The 11457-nt window shown below is 39.3% G+C and overlaps 1 protein-coding gene across 1 annotated transcript in view; it reads right to left on the bottom strand.

Annotated features, from left to right (window-relative positions):
- Positions 1–11457, bottom strand: part of LOC104496868 (centromere protein J-like) — a 26131-nt gene that overhangs the window by 8126 nt on the left and 6548 nt on the right. The window contains exons 6-9 of the mRNA XM_010140053.1: positions 7996–8161; positions 5867–6082; positions 4007–4153; positions 305–403 (exon numbers count right to left, since the gene is read on the bottom strand). Coding sequence (XP_010138355.1) covers positions 305–403; positions 4007–4153; positions 5867–6082; positions 7996–8161 — 628 coding nt within the window. The remainder of the gene's footprint in view (positions 1–304; positions 404–4006; positions 4154–5866; positions 6083–7995; positions 8162–11457) is intronic.

Genomic DNA, 11457 nt, shown 5'->3' with positions numbered 1-11457 from the left:
CGAGGAGGAGCTCCTGGTCTCCAGAGAGCCACTGGCCTGTACGATACCCTGATGCTCGGTGCATGTGATCACCTCTGAACTTTTTCTGAGGGTAAGGGGGGCATTCACCCACATTCTGGTCTGCAGATGCCCAAATAGCTCAATGTATAAACATCCTCTAAGATAATTTCTGGCAAAAAACCTGCAGTACCAGGGAAAGAAGACCAAGCAGCTATGTGAGGATCAGGATCCTGGGCCAGCTTCTCTGAACGGTACTGTAAAAGGAAAATATAGGCAATCTAAATAGACCTTGTTACTGACTTACTTTTTCTGGTTCCAAAGGTGTCAGTCTTCCCTGGTGAGGTGTCCTCCTGCCAGTCGGTGTGTGAGGATCAGGATCCTGGGCCAGCTTCTCTGAACGGTACTGTAAAAGGAAAATATAGGCAATCTAAATAGACCTTGTTACTGACTTACTTTTTCTGGTTCCAAAGGTGTCAGTCTTCCCTGTTTGTGTGTCCTCCTGCCAGTCGGTGTTGTGCTTCTGCCAAGGGAGCAGTTAGATGGTTTTTTTCCTTGATGTTCCTTTGTCACCGATTTCAAAGGATCAGCCCTTTGCTCAGAGCTTTTTATTGCCTAAAAGGTTTTAATACATTTGTATTAAGTTGATATAAACCAAACAGCTTTAAAAATCCTTCTACAACAGGTACATCATTAAGTGTTTAAAACTTCTAGGAAATGTTTATTTGTGTATGTGGCCATACACAAAGACACAAACACACACTCATATTTTATACAGAATTCTCTGTTTGGGGCCATGCTTTGCTTCCCACATTTTTCTCTACTTGGAGAACGATGCAAGTCAGGGCTAATCCAAGGCATATAGTGCAAGGACAACAGCTGCTTGCAGGCTCTCATCTCTCAGTCCCAGCTACCCTGTCAACAGCAGGAAAGATCTCTCTCTCGGGGATACCACAACTGACCCAACCCCAGTAAAATATATTGTGTGACAGTTCATTTTACTTGACAGATGTCCACCCTTTTTACATTCTGCCCTCATACCTCTCCATCAATCAAGGCTGACACAAGCCTTGTAGGATCTTAAGACTGATGTGAGCCACAGAAGGGAAATGAGATGTGAACAGCTTCACATAAACTGTAGCAGATATTTAGACTGGAAAGATCAGTTACTCAAAAGCACTTCCCCAATTTTTCTTGGAGACCTTAAGTCAGAGCACAGAGAATACATATAATGTTCCTACATGACGATCATGAGATATATGGGATTTACACAATGACTGCCAGGGATTGGCAGCTGCAAAGAAAACATGACATTGGTATGACAGGAAAACTGAGACTGCACTCTTGCCTCATCAAAACTATGAAGGTACCAAACTTAATGAAGAACCTGGCAGTATGACACAAAGGCATAGTCTCACTGCCCACACTGTCGAAGTAGTCACAGAAATGGCAAGGGATGATGTCTTTCTCTGTCAGAACTGAGAGCAGAAGAATCTCTAATGCATTGATCTGGTGACTGACTAGGAATGAACACATGATGCCCAGAAACAAAGAAACATTAAAAAAACCCATGGAAATGGTACCAGGAGCTCCGATTTTGAAATGTCTCGCACACTGAAGACTGGCCGCTTACGAAGGCACTGTAAGCAGTCCATGGAAAGAATCTATTTGCCATCAGCTTCATTTGCCCAAGTCCATGAGCTATTGCTCAAGGGACATGGGACTAGCAAAGCACAAACACCTGCACAATTCCTTCTCTGACAACAGTCACTAGGGCCTTTTTTTGCGAGCTGTAGAATTTTCTTCATTTCATCAATGAAAAGAGGGGATTTGTGGTTGCTGATGTCTTATTTGTATTAAAAAATGACAACACAATTTAATTCCAGCTTGGTGCCCAGTTGCTTTTGTACATATCCTCAAATACTATTAGCTTTGACAGAAATAAGTCAGATGATGTTAAGTGTTGTTTTGCCTTCGCGATTACAGCTGATGAAACTCACCAGTCCTAGCTAACTTTAACTTCGATATGTTACAGAGGTATACAGGTCCCTGTGACATGCATCTCTGCTTCTGTTGCTCAAGGTTATCCCATTCACTTTGATGTGTTCCTATGCACTGTTTCCCAATTCTGGACAGAAACAGCATGAGAGTTTGTTTTATCTATATCTAAAATTCAGAATTGTCCAGGTTCACAGAATCTTTGAGGGAAAGCAACCCTTCTCCTGGCAAAAGAGCTCAAATACAAAGGAAACACAAGTAAGTCATCATGTTCAGATCTATTGCCATGACACAGATTTGGGGCTTCTGTTTAATGTTCCATTTACCTGAGCCTTCAATTCTAGATTCATATAACCAGCAACTACTCTATTCAGTGCAAGGCCTTCTACCATCAGATCAGATAAAGAACACATTTCAGAGTTCACTCAGGGCATCTGGACACTATGCCCACCCGTCTAACTCATGCTTGTGCTAGATTCCAGTTGGATTAGATCCAGTGCTGGCTGAATGGTGAAAACTCAGATAATGACAAGCCCAGAAGTCTGCTGTCCCCAGCTTCCCCCTTCTCAGAATGATTGCTGAAGCCACAAATTTTTTAGCACGTGGCTGTGTGCCACAGGAAAAAAATGAACTCAATGAGCCTTATGGAGTGTCTGTGTAGAATAAATGTTTCTGGTTTAAACTCAAGCACTCTTACGAAATGAGATGTTCAGATGAAACAAACTCTTTCACACCTTGAAAATTTCCAGGGTAAGCTGCCTCCAAAAATAGCTTTTTGACTTTTCTGGCCGCTTTAACTACAGATAGTATGTTGCATATTACTTATCAGGCTAGTAATTCTGTTCACCACAGCAGAGAGGAATGAAGAGATCCCAGCTGTAGAAGGGACTGGGGAGATCTGACATCAGTACAGAACAAATAAAAAAATTTCCTGAAGCTAAACCCTCGACCTTCTTACTTGTAAACAACATATAGAGCTGGTCTTGAAGGCAGGCACATAATATCTGCATCGTCTTTGAAGCTACTATTTTACACATGACTGATTCTGCTCTTTTAAGCATATTCAGTTTAGAGTTGTTCTTACCATTATCGCTTTTCATGTCTAGCAACATGCAGGATTCACTAAGTCTGTCTAGTGGCACTGTCGAGTGACTTTCAGGACACACACTGTCACAATCACTACAGTGAAATAGTTGCCTCCTTTCTCATCTGACATGTTTTACATTTTATTTCAGACCCTAAACAGGCAAAGAAGGAGGTGTGTTGGCTAATCTCAGCTAGGTTTTACTTTAGCCAATGGAATTGGGAGATGATTGGTTTCCAGTAGGTAGGAGGAATTTCAGAGAGATGGTTCACTTCAATAAAGTGAACAAAAATTTCAGCTAAGTGTGAGCAAAAACAACAAAGAAAATTATAATAATGAAGATACTCATAATAAGAAGCAAAAAATAAAAAGTCAAGAGAAAGAAAAGCACGATGAGGTTTTAAAATATCTGTATATTCTAAACAGTGAGATGTGTAAGAAAACGTGGTGAACTGGCTGTGGGGGAGCAGTCATAGACATGCCAGTCAGAAACATGTCAAGTATCTCACTTGACACACTGAATTAACTTGTCATGACTTGTAAAAAGCCAACCGATTTTCACTCAGCAGGCCTCCTGTTCTTATTGGCAAGTAAAGCCTCAACTGGATTTTGCCACTGGTTGCCTCAACTGGTTTGTTGAGGCAAGGTATGGCAGTTCCGTTTAAAACCAATCTGTGAAGTAGCAGGTACAATGAATTTGGGGTACACCTGCAAACAACAGGCAATTCAGTTAGGTCTAGAAAAGCAAAAAAAAAGTTTTATCTCCTGCTACTGAAAAAAACAGAAGAAAAACTACAAGCAAAACCCACTGCAAGAAAACATGACCGTGATTATACAGCCCCTTTCATTTGCACAGATTTTGATTACGAAGAACATTCTCTTATATAAATATTTGGAAAAGCGACTACTGGCAATAGGAATGCGTACTTTGCTATTCACATCTCTAAAGAAGTGCTTTTGCAAAGATGTCTTCAGCCCCACATGAGAGATGCTTTGGCTATTGTGATTATCTCTCCATGATCTTTCTTCTTGTTTGCATGCAGATGCCGTCTCTCGCAGAATAGCTTCTGCAACCTAATGGAAAATTTGTTATAAGTTTAAGCTCAAGTCACAGCTAGTAGACTGAAACAACCCTCAAAGCCATCTGGTTTTTTGTGTTGATAAAAATTATGATATTTAAACACAATGAATGAAATTCATTTCAGTCTGCTAGGTACTGAAAATCTCCAGTATCAGACAAAACAATCTTCGTATATGGTGTCCTAACTTCTTTATATATAGCATCCTAGTGTTACTCTCACACAAAAATCTTCAGTGTCTTGAGCACTAGTTCTACATCACCAAATGTCCCAAAGCAGTCAACAAAGTACCGTAATCTGGCCCACAACGGGCGTTAATTAGCTTTTTCTTATCCTTGCTTTTATTGGAATTTTTATATTTTTTTCATTCTGTACCTGTGACTCTAATCTTTTCTTCGGACCGTCACAATCTATAAAAGCACGAGTCATACGAACAGCTAGGTTTGGAAAAATTAAAAATAACGTGAAATGTAACTTAAAATGACATTTTCAATGGAACTCAATGGTGTTAAGTGAAAAATCTCATTAACAAGTACTTTAAAATCAAATAAAAAAAGAGACTGAAACTTCTTCACTCCATAAAGCAAAGGACAGGTTAATTGGTGGTTCTAACATCTTTTGAAGATACATTACTGGAAATTAGATTTGCAAATTAGGGAAATACCTAAGAGTAAATGGCTTGATTTTATTTTCTCCTAGGTTCAGACACTTTGTAGAAGACTAGGATTCATCTCACCAGACTGCATCATCTACAAAATAATTATTTCTTCTAGTTGCCTTGATGCACATAGAATAAAACTGATCCCTCTTTAAAGGCACATTATTTTTCTCCCTTGAATACACAGGAAGATTAAATGACCCACACAAACTGGGCTTCTGTCTTTGAACTCTACTCTGACCTACTTAATTTCACCAAGACTTGCTGCCTCCTGCCTAAGAAGTCAGTAACAGCACTCTTCTCCACTACTTTAACTCCCTTAAATGAAGTAATTTAGTTAATTAGTAAGTAACAAGTAACCCTGCAAGTAAAATAAATGGGATATTGCATGAGAAATGGCAAGAGAATTTGTAACCATTTGATTAAACAATTTTGATTTCAGAAGATTACTGGAGACATTTACACTAGCCAGCTGTATTTTCCACCCCAGTTGTGGAATTCCTGCTCCACCTCACTGTAAATTCCATCCAGGAGTCCAGCTTGTGCCTTTGTAAGGCAGACCACTGACAGCGTTTCCTTCCCAGGAAATTTACAGCACAAAATAAGAACTGAAATGAGATTTACTAAAAGGTCCCACTATATCTGTTGCCAGAAACCAGCCTGCACCTGGCTGAAGAGCTGTGTTATTAAAAAGGTGTTAAATACATAAAGAATAGAACTCATTTCAGGAGACTTTAGTTATCTAACTTAGGTACTGAATGTAAATTAGTTACCTAGACTCCATCCCTAGTTAGTGGGGGGAGACACCTACCCTGATGTAACTGTCTAAGGTTGGCTGAATCACCTCGTAGGGGTGCCCACCTCATGGATAAGTAAGCTTAAGTGAAAGAAGACCACACATATTTAATATGGCTTACTCCAGAGCTGATTGTCCTCCCTTCAAGCTAATCTTGGCTGGAATGGAGAAACAGTATTCACACATGCCAGCTCCAGAGAAAAACTACTACTGAATTTTCCAGACAGTATTAAATGGAGAATATCTTTCAGTACCGGGGACTCTGATTTTCTGTCCATGAAATTCACAGCTTCTGAGGTTCTTTCTGTTTTCCATCTCTGATGTTCCTGAACTCTGAGCTCATCTCGAAGCTCCATGTTCTGCTTGGTCAGCATCTCAACCTGGTCTTTCAGCTTGCTGTAGGCAGCATGCCAGCAGGACTCATTTCTCTTGAACTCCTCCTGCAGTCCAGCAATCTGCTGTTTTAATACCTACCAGCAGAAAAAAAAGTGTGACATATCATTGCCTGCTCTGGACTAGGCATGCCCACCTTATACACCCAGAAGGAACCACGGAGTCTTGTTTTGCTTAAAGGACTACAGTATGAAGGTCTTCAATATAAAGGTCTGTGATATAAAAAGAACACATCTTAAAAAATACCCAAACAAACAAACCCCCAAACCAACAAGAAAACACTACCCTGCAAAATTCTATATTTAGAAAAACCACAATTGTTAAAAAGTGAGCAGAGACAACTCTTTGCTGTGTGTAGAAAAATAAGGAAATGCAACTAATCATGCAAACAAACACCATTAAATGTGAATGCTTTAGAAGAAAAAAAAAGTCAAGGTACATTTTAGTAGCAAAAATGTCATTTCATTAGACCTTCCTGTAATGAAGGCATTTGAATAGATAAATGGTCCTTACAAACATCCTTTCTTTGCTGTGAGCTGCCTGATCAGAATTTGGCACATCCATCAGCCATTTTCAAGAAGAAGCAGGCTTCTGAACGTGAGAATCACACAGATAAGTGACTCAAAAAGTGCTTTGTAATTGTTCTGTGGAAAATTAAGTTTGCGAACCTGCACTTAATATGTTATCAGGTGGGAACAAAAGATTGAAACAATTCTATCCTAGTCCTAGTCTGGAAACACAATTATTCCCTTGCAGAAATTCTAGCAATTTTTTTTAAATCCCACCCTGGATGTTTCAAGCTGATGTTTCAAAATATTATGCAGAGAGGACATTAAAAACATTTTTATTCAAAATATTAAAATAACCTCACCGAAACGGTTAATCATTTCCTGTTGAGAATGTTACCTCTAGAGAAAAGTGGAACATGAGCAGAGAAAACATTCAGTATGTGTACGGTACAAAAATAGGTATTTCAGAAATGTACTACAAATGAAAAATAAAGGAAGTATAGAAAGTTTGAATGAAGTACTCTCTGACCAGTTTTATTTGTTCTGAAACTTCTCCGGTCAAGAAAATAACTGAAATTGGCAAGTTTGCTGTCAAATGTATGAGTTTGGTTTAGACATCCTTTTGCAGCAGAAGGTTGTTCCAGACATTTCTGAGGATTACCATTTCCTACTCTTTTATCTTATAAAAATACACCTTTTAGCTGCTCACATCTCCTTTATCACTGTCCCACATGGCTCACCGTTTTTTTTTCTCTTCTTTATCTTTTCTTCTCTTTATTCTTCTAGAAAATTACTGTAAGTATCATTATATCTAGCTGGTTTTAATAGGGTTAATAGCCACAGCTATTCAGAGATTATCACTGAAATGGAGGATTCAAAGAGAAAGAATCCTCTATAGGAACTTAGAAGAAACCACAGTAAGTGACTCATGGATGTTATCAGTCAGGTTAGGTTCTTAGAATCACAGCTAGATATCATCAAAATACATCAAAGCCAAAGGTCAGGATAGTTTAAAGAAAAAACAAACAAACAAACAAACTTCCAGGTCAGGGATTAGAACAGAGAGTGATGGCAAATTACTGTAAAGCTGGCACAATGGTTCCTTATATCAAAAAGATGTAAAGCCCACTATGGCAAGAGTTGGAAATTTTTCAAGAGCCAGCTCAGTTTTGGGCAAGTCAGTACAAGTATAAAGAACATGGGAACCTCCCACCCTCTCACCCCAAGAAATATAAGACACAGCCTAATCTTTTTCTTACATAGAAAGTGAGAGGGACATTTAAAACACAAACCAAAGCAACTTCCTATTAACATAAAAAATCTTCACTATGCACATGCACACAACTAGGTCACCAAGAAGGAGCATGAATAATCAGCCATCTGTCGTAAAGGGAAGGATTCAGGAACTGCCATTAAGATGCCTGCATGGAAGGTTAGTAATTGATGAGCCCTGCATATTTATTCTACAGAAGACAGCTTACTTGTATTTCTTCTGATTTCACATTGTCCCCAGTGACTCTAGCTGTTCCTTTGAACTTGCTATGGGCAGTTTTTTCTTTCTGCAGTGGGTGAATTTGGTCTCTATCGTATTCCAAAGTGTGAATCAGGTCCTGGCTCCTAACGGTCTTGAGCTGATCCATTTGTGTTCTGTTCATAAGGTAAACAAAGAGTATGAAGTTGAGATAAAGACTGTAAGAAAGAACTATCTTTAGATGCACCTCCTTTGGGCATGATTTCTGGAGGGCTTGGCATGTCCTGTATATGCTGATACTGCTGGGAGAAGCATTGTGTTATCAGCACTTGTCAAAATCAAGGTAATTCATCACTGGGAACACTCATGCATGCATTCAGCTACAAAATTCATTCTGTTGAACAGATGGAAAAAATTCCCATTGAAATTTTCTGACAACATAATGACTGTGAACTTAGCAACTTTTAAACACACTTTCTGATCACAGAGATAGCTAAATTAGGGCAGACCTGCAGAAGACACAGCTTGTGCCTAGGTATTGCACCTATGAAGTACTTCACCAGGCAAAGCAGGGGACTGAGCTGTATTTCCAGCAGCCCAGTCATTTCTACAGTCATTACTTTCCTTATACTTCAATGTGGGAGCTCAGCAACTGGAATAGATTTTGGCTTTGAACTCAATGTCTCAAGGCATGAGTGGTCTGGAAGTGCACTTAAAAACTCAGCAATAGGGGAAGAGTATAAATCTTCACATATCCTCAAACGGAGTACATCTGTACAACCATGATCTAGGTGCTTAGTTCATTTTTAATATGATATTAAATTATTCGTTAGCTTCCTGCTTCAGCTCACTTCATGACCCACGGACACCATCTGGCCATCACCATTACAGGAAAAGCAACACAAACTACAGGAGGCAGCCATGACTTCATATTTTCCTCTCAGTAATGGAGTTTAGCACTTCAGCAGCAAAATGGGAAAGGTAAATGAACTCCCCACATCCTGCTGCTCTTTACAGTTCATTGCTTGCTTTTTTTGGTTGGTTGGTGTTTTCTATCCTAAACAAGCCTAATACCCTGGTTAAGACACACTAAAAAAAGTCTCAGCAATAGTCAATAATATTAATTTTCCTTGCATCAGTACAGTTAAATTAGCAAATATTGCCCCTGCTTGATCACGTCCAGCCTACTTCTGTTCCACACCCAGACCAGTTGCCCTGAATTACAATGTACCAGAACAAAAGCAAGACACAAGATCCACATATAACATCTTCCACTGCTGTCTTGAAGTTTCTTGCTCTCTGTAAAACAAAATCCAGGCAGCTATTCCTTCCAGCATCTCAGGCGCTACCAGCCTTTTCAGAAGTGTGCGAGAGTTACATCTGCACCAATAAACTAATCAGAGATGGAGCATGAAACCAAGTGTACAATTGTCTGGAGCACTACAGTGCCAGCATGACCTCTGGTCTTGGCACTGGCCATCCAGCACTGCACTAGGCCGTGCCAGGCAAGGTTTGGAGGTTAGCACAGACCAGTGACCAGGTCCGGCAGGCAGCTCAGATACAGCCACACTGGTCTGCAGGGTAAGACAGGTTAGTCGTATATAGGTGTTCTGCTGCGCCTCATTGCCTCAAGGCTAGAAAACAGACACTGTCCTGAGGAAATGTGATAATCAAGGACATCAGAAGCACACACAATAATTCTTTGGAGCCTCTCACAATCGGTTCATACCCCAGCTAAAAATTGCAAATAGGAGCTAGGTGCACAACACAGATGGAAAATACATTAAAAAGCTAACTCAAATACATGCATCTCAGACACACCTCTGCATGAGGCACATCACAGCAGGCTGACTGTGAGACGAAAACTTACATGATGCAGAAGTCTTTTTTCCAAGAAAAAGTCTTTTAGCAAAATACAGATGGCAAAAACCACCCCAGCATGCTGGCATGCTGTTGTTGGTCCAGAAAGAGTGCAGATTCAATACTACAAGGAAATTATGTATTAAAAATGGCACACAAACTGTCCTTGTTGAAGAAACAAGGAAATAATTATCACTGAATCCTTTGACTGATGCCAAGAGCCAGCAGCAACAACCCTACAGGCTGCTGAGCACTGTCCAGGCTCTGTTAGGCACCAATACACACAACACGCTACATCCCAAGTGTTTACACCCTTTTGCCTATATTATTTATGCCTGCAAAGGTCTGAAAACAAAGTGTTTGGAAATTAAAGAATGCATAGACTGGGCAGGTCCAGGCATGTCGTGCTGCTCTCAAAAGGATTTTTATTGCTTCCAGTAAGCACACATTGTCAACGTGGCACATGAAGTGCTATTTACGTGGCCGTTTTGTGTTTGGGTTTAAAAGCACAAAGCTGATTCTCAGATTGGCTAAATCAGCACAAGGCCTGCACAGTCAAGGAGAATCTGTTGTGTCGTGCAATTAGTTTTAGTCCATAAATTCAAAAAGTGAGTAAAAAGATGTACACATTATGCTAGGCAGGGATTTTTTGATTAACATCTGTATGGAAACGCTAGGGGCTACTCCAGCTAATGAAATGAATAAACCCACTGAAAGCACTTTTAAAAATTGGCTCTATTATGAAAAAATCAAAGCCAAGTCATCTGTGAGGCAGCACTGTCAGCAGGCAGAGAACGCATTGCTGTCAGAGTGCAGCACTGCAGTAATTCTGCACCAGTACATCACTCCATAGCCAAAATTTACACCAGTGAAAGTAAAAGCAGCAACTAATGTCATTAATAATAATATTCTATTATAATATTATAATGAACTGCCAAATCCCACAAACACTGACAACTGGAATGCTTATCACAGTCAACCAGAGATCTTCTTCCAGTATGTTTGCAAGATCACAAACAAGAAGGATCTTTAATGAAACCATTTATTTTTAAGACATTGGAAGTATTTTGCTGAAAAACTGCTATAGGAGGAAATGTTTCAAACTAATAAATGTCCTTATCTTGAATCATACATTAAAATAAAAATCCAAATCAATAAACTATGCTAATTTGGCATTAGTTAAGAACTAGGCTTGAAATGCAAGGAGGAAAAGAATCTCTCCTGTGTATACATGGTATATACGGTACCCAGTAGACATACCTAGTATGTATATATGGTACCTAGAAATTTCTAACAGACTTAATCACATTGAAAATACATATTTGATTTGATTGTAAGCATGCTCATTTTTTATTAGAGGCATTTGCATAACCTGTAATAAGTGACAGTTGTGAAGGCACTTCCATTCAAGTCCTATAGTTTCAAAACTTATTTCTTGCAGAGATTTTGTGGTAAGGAATTATTTTTCTTCTATGAAGATGTAAAACCAAACCAAACAATTTTCAGTATTCAATAATTACAAAAGCAACTCTCTTGAATTTTCAAGTTCTTCATTTATATGGTACTAAATATAAATGGTATAGTCCAGCCTGAAGATTTGCATTCCTGAAAT

Source organism: Buceros rhinoceros, unplaced genomic scaffold, assembly GCF_000710305.1.
Source record: "Buceros rhinoceros silvestris isolate BGI_N320 unplaced genomic scaffold, ASM71030v1 scaffold1517, whole genome shotgun sequence".
In the NCBI taxonomy this organism is placed as follows: Eukaryota; Metazoa; Chordata; class Aves; order Bucerotiformes; family Bucerotidae; genus Buceros; species Buceros rhinoceros.
Note: the sequence above shows the minus strand (reverse complement) of the source record. Positions and strands in the feature narration are given on the sequence as shown.